General features: G+C 41.3%; 1 protein-coding gene across 2 annotated transcripts in view; it reads left to right on the top strand.

Moving 5' to 3' along the window:
• The window catches only part of dpf2 (double PHD fingers 2), a 44,653-nt gene that overhangs the window by 12,743 nt on the left and 7,066 nt on the right, over nucleotides 1-24,844 (top strand). Inside the window, exons 1-6 of one of the 2 annotated variants that reach the window (XM_060912569.1) lie at nucleotides 10,193-10,278; nucleotides 19,650-19,810; nucleotides 19,930-20,037; nucleotides 20,138-20,322; nucleotides 22,516-22,608; nucleotides 22,762-22,846. In XM_060912569.1, coding sequence (XP_060768552.1) covers nucleotides 10,247-10,278; nucleotides 19,650-19,810; nucleotides 19,930-20,037; nucleotides 20,138-20,322; nucleotides 22,516-22,608; nucleotides 22,762-22,846 — 664 coding nt within the window. In that variant the 5' untranslated portion in view covers nucleotides 10,193-10,246. Of the gene's footprint in view, nucleotides 1-10,192; nucleotides 10,279-19,649; nucleotides 19,811-19,929; nucleotides 20,038-20,137; nucleotides 20,323-22,515; nucleotides 22,609-22,761; nucleotides 22,847-24,844 lie in introns of those variants that run through there. The other variant, XM_060912568.1, reaches the window with a different exon arrangement.

Consider the following 24,844-nt stretch of genomic DNA (forward strand, 5'->3'; position numbering starts at 1 on the left):
TCACTTTCGACATTTGATATGTTGTCTATGTTCTATTGTGAATACAATATCAGTTTTTGAGATTTGTAAATTATTGCATTCGTTTTTATTTACAATTTGTACTTTGTCCCAACTTTTTTGGAATCGGGGTTGTATATATGTGTGTGTGTGTATATATATATATATATATATATATATATATATATATATATATGTATGGGCGGCACGGTGGTGTAGTGGTTAGCGCCGTCGCCTCACAGCAAGAAGGTCCAGGTTTGAGCCCCGTGGCCGGCGAGGGCCTTTCTGTGTGGAGTTTGCATGTTCTCCCCGTGTCCACGTGGGTTTCCTCCGGGTGCTCCGGTTTCCCCCACAGTCCAAAGACATGCAGGTTAGGTTAACTGGTGACTCTAAATTGACCGTAGGTGTGAATGGTTGTCTATGTGTCAGCCCTGTGATGACCTGGCGACTTGTCCAGGGTGTACCCCGCCTTTCACCCGTAGTCAGCTGGGATAGGCTCCAGCTTGCCTGCGACCCTGTAGAACAGGATAAAGCGGCTAGAGATAATGAGATGAGATGAGAACTGCACTCTTTTTTTTTTTTAAAGCAAAGGGTCGTCTCACACCAAATATTGACTTTGCTATATTGATTTATTATGGCTTACTGATTACTGTTTATAGCATTTTTTTAATGTTGAAACATTTCATTTAATTATTTTTTAAGCCATTTTTTGGTCTACAGCGTTTCTTTACCTGAGCCAAAGACTTTTACACAGACAGTACTGTACCTTATGAGTACAACAGACTTGGAGCTAAAACCGTTTTTTTTTTATTTTGATTTTTACCTCTAAGCTTGTCTTTTCTCTGCTTGATGAGCTGACAGATATTCAAATGCAATCCACACCCATGAAGAGCGACGCTGATTGCTACTAAAAATGTCTTGATTCGTGTGGTGTTGGTGTGAGATTTTGAACTCGGACCCTCAAGGTTTTGAAACTCAAACAAGCTCCAGAAAGAGTATTTGCATTCGTGAGTCTCTTTGTGGAGTTTCTCAAGTGTTTAAGGAGGTTTAAGGTCTATCCTGGATGTGTGAATGTGTGTGTGTGTACCCTTTGTATTCTCCATGCAGGCCTGGGAATCTGTCCAACTGTCTGTATTAACGCTGAAGCTTTGACCCTGGCCTTCAGAACCATGGGAACAGGGTGGAGAAAGAGAGAGAGGTGATTTTGGTCATAGAATAAGAAGAAAGCCTTAAAACAGATCATGTGGGAGGGAGAGAAAAGGAAGGAAGAGAGGAGGATGAAGGGAGATATTGTCCACCTTTATTCCTCAAAATAAAAGTCAGAACAACAGGAAGGAGATGGACAGGCAGGGATGGGCGAGAGAAAGCGGGAAATCCAGAGAGAGAGAGAGAGAGAGAGAGAGAATAAGCAGAAGACTTTCCTTTGTTTATCCACTTCGCAGCACTGTTATGAAGAATGTTGTTGCATAACTCTCTTTTTTTTTTTGGCACTTGAACCACTTGTTCCAGTTTAACATAAAACCTTCAAACACAATGGTGAAGTTTCCAGCCAGGCACAGTAATCAGCCTCCACACAACTCTGTGTGTGTGTGTAAATAAAATGTCAGTGTTTGGTGCAGGAATGTAAGGAATAAAACACGTTGCGGCATGCTTATTCTTTTCCAAGTGCTTCATTCAACAGCGATTTGACACCATTTACAATTTTATTCATCAAAGAACAGCACTTTTTATCCATTTACAGTTACATTCTATGTGTGGTTCATGTAATGTCAAGTTACTTCCTGTTCTCATTTGCTTGAGAGCACCTATAAAGAGCCTTTCCCTAACCAGCCTCTCATTTCCCTCTCTCTTACAATTAATGTATAAAAATGTGCAGGTTGTTTTGTTAACATTCATAGAAGGAGTCTCCAGTGCCAGGATGGGGAAAGTCCCCAGGACAGAGGAGTTGACCCTGGATTCTTGTTTGACAAGCTCCAAGAATGAAAGTGGAACCAAGTCGTTTCGACGACACGCGTAAAAATGTAATGATAAATGGATAAAATGTAGATCATGTTATTCTTTAAAAAAAAAGGAATCATTGTGCTGTTACTGGAAAGCAATCCACTTCCGTTGGGAACAAGAATGCCGCTTTGTCAGTCCACTCAAGTGTGATTACTTTCCTAAAACAGCACAACACACAGAGTGTTTTTTATTTATGGTGTTTTCTTCCACGGTGCAGGACAGAACCCGATTTGAAAGGTGACATCGTCGTTGTTGTTGGTGCAATAATTCATGGATATGAAGCACTGTTACAGGGTGGATAGGAATAAAACGTATCTACAGCTGGGATAGAAATCAAACAATAATGGCATGGTTGAGGATGCAGCGTCAATTGCAAGCACAAACCTAAATGCACAAAAAAACAAGTGTCATCAGGAGATGACGTATTCTCCCCCCAGCCTTCACATGAAACCCCGCTCCAAATTCTCGTAAGTTGAATTGGTTGCCATGGAAATATGGAAAAAATAAAAATCACAGAAATCCCAAAATGTCAAAAGGCACAACTCCTCTACTCAATGTAACTGTTAGTCCTTTTCCACCAAAGCAGTTCCAGGGCTGGTTCGGGGCCAGTGCTTAGTTTGGAACCAGGTTTTCTGTTTCCACTGACAAAGAACTGGCTCTGGGCCAGAAAAACCGGTTCCAGGGTAGCACCAGCTCTTTGCTGGGCTAGAGGAAAGAACTGCTACATCAGTGGGGGGGCCGAGTTGTTAAGACCAACAGCAATAGCAAGACCGCAAGAGGGCGCCATTTTGAATGAAGCACCGTAAAGCCAGAAGCAGCAGCTGTACAAATGCAAAGTCATCCATTATTGTTGTTGCTGCTGCTTCTTCTTCTTCTTCTCTGTGGTGTTGTTGCTTCGATGTTCATGCCAAGGTTTATGCAAACACAGCGACGTAACTGACGTATACAGTGACGTAATGACGTGACTCCCCTTAGCACCCCGAGCTATGGAAAAGCAAACTGGTTCTCAGCTGGTTCGCAAGTTGAACGAGTTGTGAACCCGAACCAGCCCTGGAACTGATTTGGTGGAAAAGGGGTATCAGAGGTTTCGCGGAAAAAAAATTCCTAATAGTTTTTGAGTTATGCTCCGGAAACTAAAATGTTTACAGACGGACAGAGCGATAGCCAGATGTGGACAAAGTACCCAACTTCATTATTTAAGTCAAAGTACAGATCCCACTGGTCAAATGTTACTCCGATACAAGTGAAAGTTGTCCAGTCAAACTTTTTACTTAAGTTAAAGTACTGAAGTACTTGCTTTTAAAAATACTTAAGTATTCAAAGTACATTTTCTGTCAATGCATCGTTGTATTATTGCCACAACGCTTACAAAACCTAATGTCTCTGAAGCAACCAATTGGATTTACTGACTAACTTGTAGAACCTGTAGAATAAACACCTGGTAGAATAACACAAAATGAAACACAACTGAACTGAAAAAAGAACCATTGTCATCATTTTTTTAAACTGTCACACTCCTCCCCACCCCTACAAAGCAACATGGTAGGGTTCTGACCCAGCTCTGGCAGTATGTGCACACATGTACGTGTATGTTAATCAGGAAGACAGTGGAATAGCTGTAAATGCAGCTTGCTCAGAAAATAAAAATGACAGTCCAACCTGCTTAAAACCCAGGTCCACACCTCGAGCTTAATAATTGCCCAACAGCAACACCATTTTAAGCAAGACAAAAAAGTGCAAGACCATCATCTGACATCAAAACAAAAAAAATTCCAGCAATTTGTTGTGACTGACTAGTACAATACTGTCCATCTCACAGGTCTCACGTGCACACAAGTGTATGTATTCATGCACATATGAATCTGCCTTTGGAATCATGATGATGGTTTAATGTTAAGCTAGCTAGTCAGTGAAGCTCCACCTGACATGCTAGCAAAATCTTTTCAAACTTGAAATCATATTGGGTAGCTGACATTACTAGAAAATAAAGATTTCTACATTTTGTTTATTTGGCAATATTATGCTAAAACATTTCTGAAAGCACTTCAGATAAGTTAACGTTATTCATGTTAGTGTAACTCCATTTTTACATGCTAACTAACAGTGTCCAAGTTAACTAGCTATGTGTTAACGTTAGCTGTGGACAAGTCTATGGCAACTTGGTGGGAAAAACCATAGAAAGTCATTTGACTAACCAGACTGCACAGCTATTGCAACGTTATCGCTAGCTCTAAAAGCACAGACAACTTCACTGCAAGCTTTCTCTTGGAGTAAAACGTTTATATACCTTAATATGCTTCTGCAGGTTGGACGGTAAGTTTTTGTAGGCTGTAATGTGCTCCGTTTTAGGCAAACAAAGCAAATATTTAAAACGAAACAACTCTTTAATCCTTTCAGAAAACTGAAACATGGGTTCTAGCTATAGACCCCTTTCACTGACGTCACCCAAAACCAGAAGTAAACAAACCCTGCACCATATTGGAAGACCAATAAACTCGTGATTAGGGGGAAATAACGGCAGCGCGCGGTATGTGAACCCACGAGGCACTTGATTCATCAAAAACCTACAATGGTAAACTTTTGTGCTGTGTTAGGGTGTTCTAACAAAGCTGATGGGAAAGGTGAAAAGAAGTCTTTCTTCAGAATACCAGCTGTGATTGAGACACAAGGGGAGCAAACCAAGGAGCTTTCTGCCAGGAGACAGAGAGAGTATTTAGCTGCTTTATGCAGAGCGGATCTGAATACCTCAAGTCTACAACAGTACAGAATATGTTCAGACCATTTTGTTACTGGTAAGTCACTATGCTAGAGTGTTGTAGAACATTTTTTTAAATGTTTACTGAATAAAAACATCCTTAATTTTATCACATTTATGTTATATATTTCATTTCTTTCTTTTGTTTTAATTTTCCTCCCTCCATCCCTCTTTGGATTTTAAATATAGTTTTTCCCCATGTCCAAATAATTCAAAGATATATAAATAAAAACAGATAAGTAGTCAGGTCCTCCTTATGTTTCCATTCTCCCTTGCCCCGAGTCTTATCATATAGGTCAAACCCATCTATCACAGCCAGTTTCTCCACATACCGTGTCCTTTCTGCAGCTGGTAATGTACTCACATAACCAGAATTATCAGCCATCGTGTCACTTCACAAGCTGTAATATCACTTCACTCTCGCTCGTAGTTTGTTTTGTATTGTGAGTATGTATGTATGTATGCACTTGAGGTCTTCCAATATGGCGCCCTAACAAAATCTCGTGGCACGGTGATGTCACGCGGCAACCCTCTATAGCCATGAGTGCATGCATTCCCCAGAAGAACCGTCTCTTTCCATTCTGCCATCAACTGATTGTGTTAAATAATGCTGCAGAGAAATGACTGAACTTGATTTTATCCAGTCTATGGATGAAACGTGACCCTAGTGATTACTGATGGGCTGTCTCAGGGTCACCTGCGAAAACACCAATCACGTTTTAGAAAAGAAAAGAAAAAAACATCCACTTTCAAAGCTGCTTCATAGTAACAAGTAACGAGGACCTTGACAGAAATGTACTGGAGTAAAAAGTATTATATTTGTCTTTCAAATGTAGTGAAGTTAAAGTCATAAGTTGCCAAAAAAAAATTAATACTCAAGTAAAGTACGGCTACTCAAAAAATGTACTTCGTTACTGTCCACCTCTGGCGATAGCTGCATTCCCCCGCATTATATGCTGGAGGCATAAAAAGTCTGGAGCGTGTGGCTAATCAGGAAAGTGTGTGTGTGTCAACAGCTTCATGAAGATTGCAACACTCCTGAGAAACACCACCCTAAAGCAAGCTGAAAATGATTGCTAATTTTGCAACCAACAACCAAAACAGCACCTCTGTGTGTGTGTGTGTGTGTGTGTGTGTAAACAGTCACTCACTCTTTTTGGAAGACGATGGAAAAAAACAAGAAAGAAGAAAGCAACCATGAGGAGGAAATGGTTTCGAAGTTCAGTGGAATTGTTTTTTTTTCCCCTTCCTCAAGTCTAGTCTTAACTTGTTTAATGATATTTCCTTCGTTTTGCTGGAACGTGCAATCAAATAAATAAAACAAATCTTACTCACTCATTATTTGGCATGTTACTACAGTGACGTGGCTCTGACTTGCCTCAAAATCTCTCAGCAAAATTACAGTACTGGTTTCCTGTTGCCTTTTACTGGATTATTATAGAGCTTTTCTCCTCTCAACCATTCACACACCTTCACAGCTACGGGTAGTTTAAAGCAGCCAGTTAACCAAAGCATGTCTTTGGACTGTGGAACGAAACGCAGAAAGGCCGTGAGGTGCGAACCCGGAACCTTCTTGCTGTGAGGCGACAGTGCTAACCACTGCACCAAACAAAACAAGGCAATCAAATCCAGTCGAAAAGTTCTACAACTTCTTTAGAACGCTGGCATATCGTGAGGTTTTTTTTCCCCTTTGACCTTTCTTTTGATTTGATATGTTGCTTTGGCTTCCACTTTCCTATATTACCCGTAATGCTGTTGCTCATCGTGGTGCAGTGGGATTCGTGCTACAATCCACGCACACAATCCCAGAGCAAGTGCATGTTTATATCAGGGCTTTGAACCGGTTCAGAAAACGAAAACCGGGAACTTTTTCTATTTCACAAGGAACAGAAACGAAACCAGAAACTTTATTATTTTTTATGTTCCGGAACAGAAACGCTTATTAAAAATAATGGTAACCGGTTAATACCGGTTTTTATTTCGTTCCTCAAAGTTTCCGTAGCCTACAAATTAAAAAGTCATTCTTCTCCTGCGCAAGTTTCTATGACCCGCTGGGGTTCACTTCCTGTGTGACGTTTGCTGATTGAATGGAGAGAGCGGGAAGGTGAACTACTATCACGTCTCCATGTGATAATAAATGAATTACTGAGTGTTTGAGCAAAGAAGAGCCTGAACGATGCAACCTCCCTATTGGCTGTTTGTAAAAATGTATCAATTGTTGCCCTTCCCACGGGAATCATCGCGGGCTCGAGAGACGAGACCTGACGAGTTAGTTCGTTGGTAGCAGAACAAAATGTCTGGACACAAATCGGGTTTTCAGAAAAGGAAAGAAAATAAACAGAGGGTTGAAAATACAAAAAAGGAGGCAGAAAATGCAAAACGAGTTTTAAGGTAGGACAAATGGTTACTTTTCTGAGGCAGCCCGCCGTGGCTGCCTTCAGGCTTATTTATTATAGCCCATTTAGTTAAAATAGTTGATATGAAATGTTTATAGTTATAGTTATGTGATGGTTGTCCTGATTTAGACTGGTGTTTTTTTTTTTTGGGGGGGGGGGGGGGGGGGGGGGGGGGGGTTGCGCGATGTTGCACCCGGGTCCAGATTAGGGCAGAACCGGCCCTGGCTACATTTCAGGTGTAGTTTGTTTTATGTATGTATGTACTTGCATAGATGTGTACTTGGTCTTCCAATTTGGCGCCTAACAAAATCTCGCGGCGCGGTGACGTCATGCAGTAGCCCTCTATAGGGCCTGACTAGCCTTTGGTAACACACTAAACGAATTATCTTTCATTTTTGGCACTTTTTCTGTTTGTGTAGATGGGAAGACATACTGAGAATCCAAATCGCCAACATTTGAAATAATAATTGTTTTGAATTATTTCTTGTCTTATTTAATGAAGGTTGTAATAGAATTAGCCTACATTTGGCTTAAGCTGGATGAGACAGAGACATAGTTTTATAGCCATTTGTTAAACAGCTGACAGGGAACGTAATTAACCATTCTGGGAACGAAATTTTTTTGTTCTAACCGGTTCGGGAACGTCTATTTAATGGTGGAACCCAAAACCGGAAACGTTAAAATTCCGTTTCTGTTCGGAACGAACCAATAGGAAAAAAATTCTGGTTCAAAGCCCTGGTTTATATGGCTAGTCTTTGCATTTTAACAACATACGAAGAAGCTCGACATGAAATATTTCTGCATGATTAACAAACAGAAATGACGTCGGACATCTGACAATCATCTTGTTCACTGGTGCTCATAAAATTGGGCAGAAATCAGTGTTACTAAGCTGTTAAAATTGGAAATCTGTTATCCTGGTGACTGAGAGTGCCGCCATGTTGGTGCGACATTGTTTGTTTTAGCGTTGGAATTCCACACTGAAAGACCGCTCCATTGCACTTTTCTGTATCCGAGTTTGGATTTTTCCAAGTTCCGAGTTCATTAGAGTTGTCTAAACAGATCAACTTCCAAAGTTTTAACTTTCCTGCTTATCCCATTGCACATCTCATTATCTCTAGCCGCTTTATCCTTCTACAGGGTCGCAGGCAAGCTGGAGCCTATCCCAGCTGACTACGGGCGAAAGGCGGGGTACACCCTGGACAAGTCGCCAGGTCATCACAGGGCTGACACATAGACACAGACAACCATTCACACTCACATTCACACCTACGGTCAATTTAGAGTCACCAGTTAACCTAACCTGCATGTCTTTGGACTGTGGGGGAAACCGGAGCACCCAGAGGAAACCCATGCGGACATGGGGAGAACATGCAAACTCTGCACAGAAAGGCCCTCGCTGGCCCCGGGGCTCGAACCCGGACCTTCTTGCTGTGAGGCGACAGCGCTAACCACTACACCACCGTGCCGCCCCCCATTGCGCATGTCATCACTAACTAGTTGCCTACTTGAGCATCTGGCATAACGCTGTCGTCACATAGCAGCTGCATCCAATTCTTGGGATGTGTGCCTAGCATTTGCTTGAATATTTCTACTTCTACACTTTATTTCTCATGAATAAAAGAAGTACTAGCTATTTTGTGTGTAGGCACTACATAAAAACTCTCAGGTTTGAGAACGTCTCAAGCTAGGTTGTGAATGTACTAACAATAAGATTGACGTCAGATCGACACACGCCTACTAACTTCTTAGAGGAATAATGAAAATACAACACCACGTGACAAATTAGCACTAGAATTGCTAAACGCATTAAAAGTACAGTGATATAGCCTTAGTGAACGTGTTTCAAGATGGCGTTTGACTTCTTTGGCCACAAATGAACCAAATGTAGCTGATTAACGAGTAGGTCTGGTGTGTGAAGCTTGCTTTTAGTGCTAATGGATTGAACAAACAGGGAAAGTTTATAGCCTGGAGTTAAGCAAACTGGTTCAGATTTCAGTTTTAAATGGATAAAATATGCCACAGAGCTCAAACCAAGCCTGGAAACTGATTTACTTTGTTCTCAGTGCTAAACAAACAGGCAAGGTGTTGAAGTAGAACACAATGCCCTGATGGTCACGTGACTGGCTGCACTTGGAGGAATAAAATAATTAGCTTTGTACTCCTGACACATGGTTTTACTGGTATGTTTGACACATTTCTCACACATGTAGGAACATACATTCCTGTCTGAGCTCAGGAGGAGAACGAAAGACACACTTGTAAAATCACACGTGAAAAAGAAAACAGGGTTTTGACCAAATAACCTAAAGGTTGCACTGATCACGGGCTAGGAGTGAAGAGTTCTGAGGTAGATTTGATCACAGTGGTTGTTTTTTTTTTTCTCAGATCACTTTATCTGCCCTTGAACACGTGAAGAAACTCAGCAGGTGAAATTATTTCAGCAACACTACCATCATGTGGCCAAGTAGGGAACTGCACCAGTATTTGGCTGTTCAGCAGGGACCCAAAATCCATCGAGGTTTTAATGAGATTTATTTGCCTCCTAAAAACAGGAAGAAGAAGAAGAGAGAATGAGAGAGAGAGAGAGAGAGACAGACATTTATTGAAGGCAAAAAACATTAAAAAAAGAACACGTTCAATATTCTTCATTCATTAGTTTAAACATTGTTTATTCACTTGCTATTTAAAAAGTTACTTACAACGTGTCTTAATGTGATATTAAACCCTTATTAAAGTATATATTTAAATAACCGACCTCAACTGACGATGCAAGACATTATTATTATTATTATTATTGTTGTTGTGGCGGGGTGGCACGGTGGTGTAGTGGTTAGCGCTGTCGCCTCACAGCAAGAAGGTCCGGGTTCGAGCCCCGTGGCCGGCGAGGGCCTTTCTGTGTGGAGTTTGCATGTTGTCCGCGTGGGTTTCCTCCGGGTGCTCCGGTTTCCCCCACAGTCCAAAGACATGCAGGTTAGGTGAGATGAGATTATTGTGGCTCAACCATCGTAACCACGTGACCTGCTTCCGCTCTCGGAAATCTCTAGACCTCTTTGGTGCGCATGCGCAGTTGGAGTCCAAGTGTAGGCGAGCCAAGATGGCGGCGGTGGTGGAGAATGTTGTGAAACTGTGAGTACATTTCTCACGCTGTTGGGAGTTTAAAGCGAGCCGTTCGCGACTTAGCGCCACTTTGGTTCGTATTAACAAGGACTTCAGACATTTTGGAGGTGGTTGTGAGTTAAAACAGCGAGCGACGCCTGAAGCGCACTGTAGTAGCTAACGTTAGCTAGCTAGCTAGTTAGCGTTAGCTTGTACTGTTGGATAACTTGTCGAATTAGCTGAATGTCCTATTCGGGTTTAAAAAAAAGGGTACCTTTATTATCTTAATCCTACCCGTATTCTCAGTTCCGAGTCCCACTTTTGTTGAGCAGGGATTGGTTTGTCATGTCACGCCCACTGCATTGTGATTGGCTGGTTCGGTGAGCTTTGAACGGCAGCATTGGTTGGAGTGTGTATCGTCGGAAAAGCGGGCGGGGTTTTGACGAAATACGGGTGGGGAAAGGAGCAGCTGGTCTTAATGGAGAAATGGGTCAAGTTTTGAAGCTTTTTGTGACTTTTTAAGGAAACGAATGATTCTTAAACACATCAGGAGTTTATTTTTAAAGATGTGGCGGCGATATAGAGCAAGAGAGCTGCTGCTGGGAATCGTGTGTGTGTGTGTGTGTTTCCCCCTGGGGCAATAGAAGCCGCCCTGCCTGCACCATTAGCTCTAAAGATCAGCTCACTGTTAACTCGCACAAACTTGCCCAGGTCTTTACTTCACCTTTAACAGTGTGGCCTGTACATCTTCCTCCCAGACATTTGAATTAAAATCTCAAATTTTCATCAAGATGCCCCTTGATGGATGAGGTGGTGGTGTTTAACCTCTCTGTGGCAGTGAAATTAATCCTGCTGCTTTAAGTACTTCATCATCATCATTATACTCTGACTGACTCTTGATCATTCTGATCTGATCTTTTCTGTAACACTTTTTTTTTTTTTTTCTTCCCTTTTTTCCCCCGATCAGATTACTCTACTCTAGAACTCGACTCAGAGCGACTCGCTTCGTTCAGTCTGGAGGGGGGAAGTGAGATTAAACCAGAACCAGGAAATGATTTTTCACTGTTCATGGTTTCCTTTTATATCTGAAAGCTGGAAAGCAGTCACACGTGTGTTCGTCCACACTCGAGGATTTCTAATCCTGTTTGTAATCAGCTTATAAAAGGAAGTCGTTGTTTATGTATTTTTAAATTGTATAGTTACCCTGTTTTTGACACACACACATCTTGTACACGAACCGTAAAGAGATTGGGTTTCGTTACTCATTTGATTTACCCTAGCAAGCGACAAGCGATGTCTGTCTATTTTCGATGTGGTGCTGCGATTTCAACAACCGGTGATGTTTTCTCACTTCTCCATGGTCCGATGTTTCTTCAGTTCCCCGCTCACCATGTTTGAGTCTATCTTATACAGGTCCGTCTCAGAAACTGCTCTCTCATTTGGGACATTATGGTCAAAAAATAAATTTTCTAATTTTACTATTTATTTTTTTGCATTTACCTAACAATGTTTCTTTTGTCATGTTTAATAAGAATAAAGATAGTGTCTTGCTTTATCTGGCCTCCACTGTGGAATATTTTTTTTGATTACAGTTCAAATGTTTTTGTAAAATTGATTTCCATATAAAATAACTTCATCATGAAGAATTAAAGCCCCTCCTTCACAGATGAGTGAAAATATTGAATAAATTTCCTCTTTTTGATTGCTTGGGTTAAAAATGCCAAGTTATGATGACTGAATTGATTATTCACTTAAATATGAATAATATGATACGTTTTGGGTGTTTGATACAGCGAAATAGGACACAATGGAAAAATCAAGAACACACCGGAAAGATGAGAATAACGGCGGCGGTAAAAGAACAGCGATTGTACCGGCTGAAGGTCGCGTGGGTCTCTGCTGTGGCGCGCGAGCAACGGGACATCACTACCGCACCGGACGGAGCGCGAGGTGTGGGCGGGGCAAAATGACTGGCCGTAGACTCTATCAAAAGTTCGATCTAAATTGACCATGGTTGCAAAATATTGGCCAAAAATACGCAAACACTACGAAATATGAAAGTAAGATGAAAAAGAAACATTCTATTGCCTTATACTGCAAGACTAAAACAAAATAAAACTGTCAAAACTCACCTTTTCAGTGATAACGTCCGAACAGATCACCCACGTAACAGAGAGACCGCAAATGGAAGCACGATCAACTTCTAACTGTTGGAGTGGAAAATTCCATTCTACACATGCAGATTGTTAATGTCTGTCCTTCCCCGCACACAAATAACATGCTACGGTAAAAAATAGACCACGACTCATTTTATAGCTCAGAAATTCATACAAGACCAGCTACCATCGTAACATATTCTGCAAGAAACATATTCTATACCGAACTTTCAGCTTTCATTTTAAAAAACAAGATCGCAGATTTTTAACTAGATTTTTATACGGCGTAGTGATTTTAAGTTGCTACTTTTGGTGAGGTCGTGACCTTGACCCTGAGGCTTTCCGTTGATCAAAACACATGATCGTATTGGGTTTGGGTCTGCGGAAAATGGAGTTATGACGGTGATCAAATATTCTGCATGATGTTTTATTACGGTTATGATTATTCTGTGAGCGCACCAATCCTTAGGTGGATAAAGTTACAACTTAAAATACAATTACGCTACGTTCACACTGCAAGGCTTAATGCTCAATTCCGATTTTTTTGTGAAATCCGATTTTTTTGTGAGGTCGTTCACATTAACAAATATATGCGACTTGTATGTGATCCTCAGTATGAACGAAAAGCGACCTAAAAGTGTTCCGCATGCGCACTGCAGGATACGACGACGTCACACGCAGTGAGCATGGCCAGTGTTTACGGAAGTAAAACCGCCCGGTTGCGGTATGACTCATCCAATCTAGCTTGAATAGCTGCATCCCCCCAAATGGAAATCAGCTCCCTAACCTCTGCGTCCTTCCATTGAGAAGATTCAGAACCTTCACGAAGCGTCCCTCGCATTGATGTCATGCGCAGGGGCGCAGATACGTTTTTTGAACTGGGGGGGGACAAAGCTGCCAGCAAATCAACCCCAACCCCGATATGCCTGTCAAACTTGTTGTTAGTAACCATAGCAACCAAGCTCGAGCTCGCAACCTGTGCAGTCTGCGCAGCTCAACCAACCGAATATCAGTCTTTGTTTTGTTTTATGTGAGTTGTTGCAACTATGTATACACTGCTGTGCACCTCAATAAACCGAATGGTAATTAGTCTTTTGATTTTTCCGTGAGGTTTGCCTTATGCAAAGAAAGACAGCATAGACGTTTTTTCCTCCCTATAAGTGGGGGGGACCGAACGAGGTGAATTTAAATATGACTCGTCCCACCCTCTATCTGCGCCCGTGATTATGCGCCATGTTGTTGTAACTTTTTTGAGAGACCCGCCGCCTACTTCAGCGCAGAATAGTGACGTTTGTGGCTTGTTGATGACGTGTAAGTCGGATGAATGCGACCTGGCGGTTCAGACTGAAGTCGCATATGAAATGAGCGGATAGGAATCGGAATTAGCACCACATATCCAAACGGCCTGGGTCGGATTTGAAAAAATCGGATCTGTGTCGTTCATATTGTCAATAAAAGATCGGATACAGGTCACATATGGGCGAAAAGATCGGATTTGAGTCACTTCAGCCTGCAGTGTGAACGTAGCCTTAGTGATAACTGTAGACTTTTCAGTGGACTACAACCTTTTTAAGGGAATGCGATGGAGTCAACCATTTATCATGTCCCAGATCAAGCCGCCATTTTTCCACAAATTTGCAGAATTTTTGCCAAATTCTGAAGAGTATTCACATCAAAGATTTAGTTTTATCTGTATTATTTCTTTCATCATTTTATTTCAAATTAAACCCAACATCATTCAAAACCGTATAGTTTATTGACTGAGTATATTTAGTGGGGGACCCCCACAGTACCCAGTTTCTGAGACAGTATATATACAGGGTGCGATTTGTCAAAAAACCAGAAGGGGGGATGTTTTTTTTTTTTTTTTAATCATGAAACGTCACAAAATTAAGGTAACAATAGGCTAACAGCTCAATAACATCCGATGATATCAAATGAATAACACTAAATGAAAACGAACACTAAACCAGAGATAGTAAATTCATCTTCCTATCTCTCTGACTAAATACACGAACACTAACACACAACAAAGTTCGCATTGCTTGTCGCGTTGCTGTGATGTTTCTCTCCCTCCGGATTAAATGGACAGTGACTCGAAAATCACTAAAATACATGAATACTAAATGAACAGTTTGCTCTGATGGCGCAGTTCATGTGGCCTTTTCTGCTTTCCCGTCGGTGCGCTATCCGCCGCGTTTCGCCCTTCTGCGAATTTCTCAGCAGGGAAGGAACGCACATCTGGCCCATTGACAGCGAGGAAAAGAAGGCTGTCAGTGTGGATACATTCATTCTGTTGCGCTCATCAGTAAGGATGTGATTCATGGCGCTAAATCCACGTTCACACTCTGGATATTATTATCTACAATGTATCTATTTTTATTATCTACAATGTATCTATTTTTATTATCTACAATGTATCTATTTGCTGGGGACGTTCGTGAACATCAAAGCTGCCACTTTGGGTCATTTTGAAAGTGAGTGCAATGTAGACCATAGAAAACTGTGTCACAACATGCCTGTCATGTCAACTTTTTTTTTGGTTTGTTTGTTTTATTGACGGGGTTGTCCCCGAGGATTTTTTTTCAGCAGAGATAAAAACCAGAGGGGGGGATGATCCCCACCATCCCCCCCAGCAAATCGCACCCAGTGTGTGTCTGTCTATCTATCTATCTATCTATTACATCTACCACCGCTAATTAATGAATAATTTAGCCAGTTAGCTTTCAGAGTTCTGTTATCGCGCCTAATGTTTCTCATCAGGGCTAAAAAAAAAAAAAAAAAACAGGCCACGCCCACAATAAACAAGCTATGTATGTTGAAATGAGACAAATCTTGCACAGTTCTGTAAATAAGTGTGTAATCAGTAGGCTTGGGCAGTGGCGTAGCCAGGATTTTTTTTTACATGGGGTGGCCAAAGGGGGGCCAAGGATATACAAGGGGTGGCCATGCTGTGACTAAATAAAGGGGGGGGGGGGGGGTTCTGGGGGTCCTCCCCCGGGAAATTTTGAATTAGCTAGATTTGATTTCCTGTATTCTGATGTATCTGGTGGCATATCTGGTGCCGAACTCATGAACAAAACCCATGTGAGCCAAGAGGTCAGAAATTAATGTATTAATTTATTTATGTAACATAAAGCACCTGCAAAACAAAGAAACCATCCAACTTGTTTACTCTAGTTAAGCATCAGGATTTTAGCGATCACTACTAAAATGCAAAAGTAAAAACTAAAAGATCACCTGCCCCAGGCACCTGGGAAGTAGTAAGGATATTAGTCAGGCTTGAATAAAGAGTGCTTTTGCTCAGGAAAAGGAAAATACTTGTATACTTAACTCATACATACAACATATATAAACACTTACATGTCGTGATATTGTCCATTGTAAGTACTGTACAAACTAAATGTGTTGAGTTACAAAATGTTTGTGCGCGCGAGTGAGAGTGAGTGAAAGTGTTATACTGATGTAACACATGACACAGATGAGGTGCTGTGCATGAGTGGTGTGTGTGTGTGTGTGTGTGTGTGTGTGTGAGAGAGAGGGGTGGGGAGAGTGTGTGTTGAGAGAATGCATGAGTGTTGTGTATGTATGAGTGTGATGATTATTAATCAATGTGTACTCCCACCAGTAACACACATCTCTATATTTTCATGTAACAGACAAACATTAACTTTTAAAAGTTGTATTCTGCGGTTAGAGTGAGCAAAGTGATTCACAGACAGCTAACTTGCCGACGTAATTTTCTCTTTTGAGTCGTACAGTCGAAAACCACCAACGTTTTGCTTTCTATCTAGTATCTATGTGTGCACGCAAGGCAAGTTTATTTATATAGCACATTTCATACACAATGGCAGTTCAATGTGCTTTACAGAAGTAAAAACAAAAACAGTAAACGATAGAGAAATAAAATGACATAAAATAATTTTATTTTTATTCTAAAACAATTAATTAAAATAATTAAAAGAAAATAATAAGAATTAAACAATAGTAAAAATAAAATAATAAAATGAAGTAGTAGTTCAAATAGGATGAGAAAGAAAAGAAAAAAAACCCCAGCAGAATAGAATAAAGAATAAAATAGGATAAAGTTAAAGTACATTTAAAACATGCAGAGAAGTAAAGATTATAAAGAATGTAAAGAAGACAATATTAATTATTTAACAGAAAGCATCTGAGAACAGCTTGGTCTTTAACCTAGATTTGAAGCTGCCAACAGCAGGAGCATTTTTAATGTCCTCTGGCAGTTGGTTCCATAGCTGTACTGCATAGTAGCTAAAAGCTGCTTCACCACACTTTGTTTTAACAACTGGTTTTAATAGTAAATTTTTCTGTTTTGATCTGGTAGATCTGATTGGGTTAGGCCGCTGCAACATATCAGAGAGGTAATTGGGCCCTGTACCATTTAGAGATTTGTACACCAGCAGCAATACTTTAAAGTCAATTCTGTAGCTTACTGGAAGCCAGTGAAGGGACCTTAGAATTGGAGTAATGTGCTCTGTTCTTTTTGTTCGTGTGAGAACCCTCGCCGCTGCATTTTGAGCCAGCTGAAGTCGTTTGATGGTCTTTTTTGGCAGGCCTGTGAAAAGGCCATTGTAGTAATCAACCCTACTAGAGATGAAGGCATGTATTAGTTTTTCCAGATCATTTTTTGACATAAGTCCTCTTAGTTTGGAAATGTTTTTTAGGTGATAAAATGCCGTTTTAGTGATTGCTTTCATGTGACTGTCAAAGTTTAGCTCGCTGTCAATGAAAACACCAAGATTTTTAACCATTTCTTTAGTTTTAATCCCTTTTGTGTCAAGAATAGTGGTAATCCTGAGTCTTTCATCTTTTTTTTCCAAATAGAATTACTTCTGTTTTATCTGTATTCAGCTGAAGAAAATTTTGTGACATCCAGCTATTGATTTGATCGATACACTGGTAGAGACATTCAAGGGGGGCATAGTCATTAGGTGATAGAGCAAAATAAATTTGGGTGTCATCTGCATAGCAGTGAAGGGCAATTCCATGTAAATGTCAACCTCACCATGCAAAAATAAAGCAACATGTAATACATCAAAACCACTCCCAGAGATCTCACCGAGGCCTGTATTTTACAGATGTGAATAAGTTGAACCAATTTGTAACCAACCTAATATGTCACTGTCAGTCTTTCTTTCTTATAATGTAAAACCCAAGCTAAAATCAACTTTGATCATGTACAATTCTATATTATTGCCACAAGCCACAGAAATGTATGCTAAAATCCACAAAACAGCAAAACAATAGCCATCCTAAATATTATTTAAGAACTTTGATAGTTTTAGCTGATATTTAGAGAGTTTTTCAAAGGGTTATGGTGGTTAAATTGCTGATTTTCTAAACATATGCCATGTCTATTTCAGATGCGTCACATCCATAACGGAATTATGTCACATCCATAACGCTGATTTTTTCTTCCTAGATTCTGCTTGAAATAGAAAATATTTTAAACAAAGGCTTTTTTTATTTTCAGCTAAGACTCCTTTATTAAATGCATGCCTGCATTTGGATATTATGTTTGCAATTTCACAGAGTTTGATGAATATGTGTAGTCACCCTGGAAATGGGGTATTTTTTCCGTCACATCCATAACGCATGTCTTTTTTGGCATTTTCTAGAGTTCTAAATGTACTATAGGAATTCTTTTTTTCCCATGACTTCTCCAATATGAGAGGTCTTAAAAATATACAACAAATTTTAAAATACTGGAAAGGAATAAAAATTAGCTAGGTCAGTTGTTGCCATTTTGAGTCCAAATGTCACATCCATAACGCTGGAATTGCTCTGATACAAAATTGAATTTTTATTGATAATTTGCCCAAGTGGGAGCATACAAAGGTTGAAAAGTAATGGTCCAAGAATCGACCCCTGGGGGACACCACAGGTCAAGGACATTGACGTTGAGGAACAATTTCCCAGGGTAACAAAGAAGCTTCTATCTTTTAAGTATGATTTTAACCAATTGATAACTTTACCAGTCAATCCAACCCAGTGTTCAAGTCGATATAGCAGTATGTTGTGATCAACAGTATCAAAAGCTGCACTGAGGTCCAATAATACCAGGACCGATGTTTTGCCTGCATCAGTATTAAGACGTATGTCATTTATAACTTTAATCAGCGCTGTTTCAGTGCTATGATTGGTACGAAATCCTGACTGAAAATTATCAAAACGGCTGTTTGATATCAAGAAGGCAGTTAATTGATTGAAGACAATTTTTTCCAGGATTTTCCCGATGAATGGTAGATTTGATATTGGCTTTACAACAGCTTTTTTTAGGGACACAGGAACAATCACTAAAACGGCACAAATCCCACTGTAGCCGGATATCTATAAAGACGCATATTTATCTATACGGTTGCATTTACATGTAAACGAAGGTTTCAGTCACTGAAAACGGATACTTTCAAAAACCCCGGGCAAAGTGGAGATTTCTGGAAACCCGGGATTGTCTGAGGACAGAATTGTAACTGTATGTCTACAAAGTGAGAACTTGAAGAGAGTATAAGAGATGAATAACTTGCATCCCAAATTAATCGCACGTTCACGCAGTTCGTAGGTTGTTGTGTTGTCGAACTAGAGCATGACTATCTGATACCACCTGCTGCTTGAACGCGCGAAATGTTTGTGCTACGATAATATGCATCCCCGCAGAAACCAAATAGGCGGAACAAAAATCCAGCGGGCGGAACTAACATTTCGTGGGACGTATCGGTTTTATAAATCTTATTGTCCGGCCCTGGGGTGGCCACGGCCCCCCTGGCCAACCCTTAGCTCCGCCCCTGGGCTTGGGTAATGAGTCTGTCTGTCTGTTCGAGCCCTGATATTGATGACGTTTCCAAAATGGGGAATGTTATTGGCTGGCTACTTTTTTTTTTTTTGTGACTTGAAGAAAGGAGGAGACATTCCTCTTCGTCCTTCCTGAAATCATTCTTTCGTGTTCTCTCCGGAGTGTTTTCTGGCTCTTAGCGGCTGCTCGGTAACAGCGTGTCACCACCTGCTGTCAGGATCTCGCGCGCGCACACATGAGAATGAAAGGACTGGACGACCGCTCCGCCTCTGGCAGCGGATTAGCCTCTCGCACAGAAGCTGTTGATTAAACTCCTAGTCAGTATTGTTACTCAAACACACACGGAGGAGCTGCTGAGTTAATCTGATTTCGGGACAGTGATCTAGAGACATCTGTGAAGACACCATAACTTTTGTGTGTGTGTGTGTGTGTAGACTGGGAGAGCAGTACTACAGAGACGCCCTGGAGCAGTGCCATAACTATAACGCCCGTCTGTGCGCAGAGAGGAGTGTGAGAATGCCCTTCCTTGACTCACAGACTGGTGTCGCCCAGAGCAACTGCTACATCTGGATGGAGAAGAGGCACCGAGGACCGGGTATAACACGCGCACGCACACACGTGGTGTGTGAATCATGAATAGATACAACACACACAAACATGGTGTGTGAATCTCTTTCTCTTCCTCCCACTGGGTGTGTTTGTGTGTGTGAGAAGGTGTGGCTCCTGGGCAGTTATACACGTACCCCGCCCGCCGTTGGAGGAAGAAGAGGAGAGTTCATCCTCCAGAAGACCCTCGGCTGGCGTTCCCCTCCCTGAAGTCAGGTACTCGTTCGGGAGCTCCAGTGTGTGCGCACTTTTTTTCCTCATTATACTTTAATGGAACGTTTGTCTGGTGAGCAGAATTTTGTCTCTGTGTGTGTAGAGTTGGACCTGGGTCTGAAGAAGGAAGTGCTCGGCTCGAGCGATGGCAGTAGCAGTCTGGAGGCCCTGCTCCGTGGAGAGCCTCTGGAGAAGAGGTCAGCGCTGGAGCTCAGACCGAACGACGAGGAGCCTGCGCACAACGAGTACACGAGCGGAGGACTCAACCCTGCGACCAGAGTGAGGAAGGTAACGCTCACGTTGGCACAGTAACACATCACAGAACACAACCCTGATACCCGATACCTCCCCTCCTCGTGATGCTTTTCGGGAAGACGTTAACTCGCGCCTGCTTCCTGATTTTCTTTTATTGTTGAGTCGTGGGTGTAACGAGACACTGTGATGCAACTCGCCTTCTGTTCATCGCAATGGCACTGTTTGAACACCAGAGGTCCCGGTCTGCGCTTGTTAAAATGTCGAGCATGCTGGTCAGGTGATTGTGTTCGTTCATACAGAACCATTTATACACCGTTGTCAAAATCAGATGTCTGCATTTTATGACGTGTTAAAATGAGCTCTTCAGCAGCACCGGCCGCACTCCGCTGTGATCTACAGTCCCTGAGAAAGAGACTGCGGAAAACGGTCATTTTAGCCCCCTTTGGAGCTCCATTCCTGGTTAAAATGATGCCTCGGGCACTGCTGCAGAGTTACTGAGTTTGTCGAAGTTTTTTGAGACGTTCATAAATGAATGTGTTTTATTTTTAAAATCTTAAAGGCGAATTATTTATTTATATTAATATTTCATACAGATAAAATCGCACACTGTTTTTTGCATTCAGAAATAATTTCCAGTCATAATCGTTGGAAGTTTGTTCAAAATATTCCGAGAATATCGAATCATGAACCTGGTATCGTGAATCGACTTGAGTTCAGAATCGTTACACCCCTCGTGTTGACCAGTGAAATCGGTGGTGGTGGTTGTTGTTGCTGAGGGAACATGAAATGCCTCAATATCACAGTGTCCGGATTTTCCTGAGCAGTACAACGTAATCTAGAAATATTGATAGAGAAGAGAGGTTTGCTAGTTTTGCCTAGCGGTCTATTTTAGTATTAAACGCTTTCTGTGTAGCTCACGTGCTGACATCATGTTTTATCGATGTCTTAAATGTGTCTCCTCCTTTTGCTCAGGAGTTAGTGCGGACTGTTGAACAATTATTCCACGAAATCGAGTCGTACGTGAGCTGATGTTGGTTATAATCCGTCTATGACGAGATTGAGTAGAATAACTTTTATTCTATCCACATTCACCGGATTTTGAGAAACGGAGCATTTTTATTTGTTTTTTTTTACAAATTCGATAAATAAAAACTTTTCCATAAAATGTCTGACAATCATTTCTGCTCAGGCGGATGACTTAACCTATCGCTGGCTGCACAAATCGACTTGTGTTTTTTTTTTTTTTTGTAGAACGTGCCGTCTCGCTGTCGTGCCGAGGTATAGAAGAGCTTTAGATGTTTATTAAATTCTTCCTTGCACATTTCAGTTCTGTAATTTTCAAACTTCTTTGAGTTTTTGACCCAGTCTAAAAAAAATTCAGCACATTTTAATGCTTAAAGAAGAAGAATATAAACAAACCGGCGAAATGACATGAGCGGTTTGTGAAAAATGCAATAATAATAATACTTGAAAAATAAAAATGTTCTTACCATGAGAGACTTTTATTCCATATTTTGTTGCTTTTTATTTTTTGGGATTTTGTTTTCGTGGAGTTTTTATTTCGTCCTCGGTTGGTTCAGCAACACGGTCCGCTGTTTTGTTTTTTCCTCTTCTGGCAGGATATGAGCTGATATCCTCGCCGTAGAGTAGCCAATCAGAGCGCACGATTTCTCATATCCAGTGAGCGTGGAGAGATCATCAGTGCTGTGATTCAGTTATCTCGCAGTACTCTTTCTTGATGATAAATGTTCATTGTTTTCAGTGTTAAATATTTAATTCTTCTCAACAGTAAATAAAAATATCACTTCACTGTAGTTTGACTTATTTATTTATTAAATTCAGCACTTTTTGTTTTTGTCGGCGGTTTCTTTGTTCGTTCTCCAACCTTGACTTGGCTCGTGACATGGTGGTGACGTGGTGGTGATATTCTCACCTCGCCTTGTTTTTGACATACAGCCAACGGGTTTAAATCAGCAGTGCGATCTCCGGATTGGGTGCGTGCTGATTCTGAAGGCGTTCGGCGATGCTGTCGCTATGGCTACCCCACGTAAGCCACGAGCGTTTTCTGTTCAGCCGTGGTGGAAACGCTGAGCTTTCAGACAGGAAGCGGAGAAGTTAAACCTCCCCCGTGAAGCCTTTAAACTTGTGCATTTTTGCTTTTAGCGTTAGCAAGGTACCACGCCATGCAAAAGATGACTGTGTGTGTGTGTGTGTGTGTGTGTGTAGAGGATTGTGGAACCTGATGACTTCATGGACGACCTGGATGATGAAGATTATGAGGAAGATACACCGAAGAGACGCGGGAAAGGCAAGGGAAAGGTAGATCTTGTTCGTTTCTCGATGATGGAACGGAATAGGAGATGCGTTTGAAGTGAAAGGGATGCTGTTTATGATGTACTGAAACGCTACAGTTGTAGTTATGATCATATGACTTGTGTCGATTTATTAATTTTCACCTTCGTGTGTGTTTAGGGGCGGGGTGTCGGCAGCGCTCGGAAGAAGCTGGACGCAGCAGCCGCCGCTCTTGAGGACCGGGACAAACCTTACGCCTGTGACAGTGAGTCTCTCTCTCTCTCTCTCTCTCTCTCACGCATGTGGCATTCTGGGAAATGTAGTTCAAAGTAAGACCCAACAAACTCTACATCACACTTAATTAATTTTAATCCAAGCTTATAATAAAATTCCTGTCCATGCACTTGGATTACAGGTCGGCTTTTGTTTTTACGTTCGTCTTCAGAGCGCTCTTTAATCTCCTCCGTCTCGCTTAAAACACATTGTGATGCTGTGCTGAAGTTCCTGTTTTCCTTCGTCCTTCAGACATTTTAACTTCTCTTTATTTTCCTGATTGTTCATGTCACTCTGAGAGTCTGTTCTCTCCCTTGCTCTTTCTTTGTCTCTCTCTCTCTCTTTCAGACACTTTCAAACAAAAGCATATTTCCAAAACGTCTGAGCGAGGTATATTTCTCTCTCCCTCTCTCTCTCTCACTTCCTGTCCCTGTTTCTCCACTCTGCCTTTCTTTGCCTGATGCTTGATCTGTGAATGGATGTTTTGTTTGTTTTATGTGCATTCGCAATTTCTTTTGTAAGTCAGGGTGTCTCGTCGATCCCAAACTGTATGATGGGAGTCGTTAGTTTAAAATTGGCGCTGTCCAGAATTTCAGTCGCACCAAAAAAGTTAATCATATATGAAAGGAGATACACAGAACCTTTATTTTTAAATACGTTTCTGAGTGGATAGTCTCTCTACCCTTGACTCTTGTCTGCTGCATAAATGGGAATTTAAGAAATACATATTTTTGAGAGTTAAAATCAACCGCAAAGTTGGCATTCGAGCTGCCCTGCTGAGCCAGCCAGCCCTGAGGGCGTGACGTCACCGCGGTAACCTGTGCTATCGACTAAAGCCAGACTCGTCAGGCGAGAGCGGTGCAATGGCCTCTTCGTTCAGATTTATTGGAGATTCTTCGGATTCCTCAGATAGTAATACATCTGACTGTCCTGAAATTGGAGTGTGTGTACAACCCCGATTCCAAAAAAGTTGGGACAAAGTACAAATTGTAAATAAAAACGGAATGCAATGATGTGGAAGTTTCAAAATTCCACATTTTATTCAGAATAGAACATAGATGACATATCAAATGTTTAAACTGAGAAAATGTATCATTTAAAGAGAAAAATTAGGTGATTTTAAATTTCATGACAACAACACATCTCAAAAAAGTTGGGACAAGGCCATGTTTACCACTGTGAGACATCCCCTTTTCTCTTTACAACAGTCTGTAAACGTCTGGGGACTGAGGAGACAAGTTGCTCAAGTTTAGGGATAGGAATGTTAACCCATTCTTGTCTAATGTAGGATTCTAGTTGCTCAACTGTCTTAGGTCTTTTTTGTCGTATCTTCCGTTTTATGATGCGCCAAATGTTTTCTATGGGTGAAAGATCTGGACTGCAGGCTGGCCAGTTCAGTACCCGGACCCTTCTTCTACGCAGCCATGATGCTGTAATTGATGCAGTATGTGGTTTGGCATTGTCATGTTGGAAAATGCAAGGTCTTCCCTGAAAGAGACGTCGTCTGGATGGGAGCATATGTTGCTCTAGAACCTGGATATACCTTTCAGCATTGATGGTGTCTTTCCAGATGTGTAAGCTGCCCATGCCACACGCACTAATGCAACCCCATACCATCAGAGATGCAGGCTTCTGAACTGAGCGCTGATAACAACTCGGGTCGTCCTTCTCCTCTTTAGTCCGAATGACACGGCGTCCCTGATTTCCATAAAGAACTTCAAATTTTGATTCGTCTGACCACAGAACAGTTTTCCACTTTGCCACAGTCCATTTTAAATGAGCCTTGGCCCAGAGAAGACGTCTGCGCTTCTGGATCGTGTTTAGATACGGCTTCTTCTTTGAACTATAGAGTTTTAGCTGGCAACGGCGGATGGCACGGTGAATTGTGTTCACAGATAATGTTCTCTGGAAATATTCCTGAGCCCATTTTGTGATTTCCAATACAGAAGCATGCCTGTATGTGATGCAGTGTTGTCTAAGGGCCCGAAGA

This window comes from Neoarius graeffei, chromosome 28, assembly GCF_027579695.1.
Source record: "Neoarius graeffei isolate fNeoGra1 chromosome 28, fNeoGra1.pri, whole genome shotgun sequence".
Classification (NCBI taxonomy): Eukaryota; Metazoa; Chordata; class Actinopteri; order Siluriformes; family Ariidae; genus Neoarius; species Neoarius graeffei.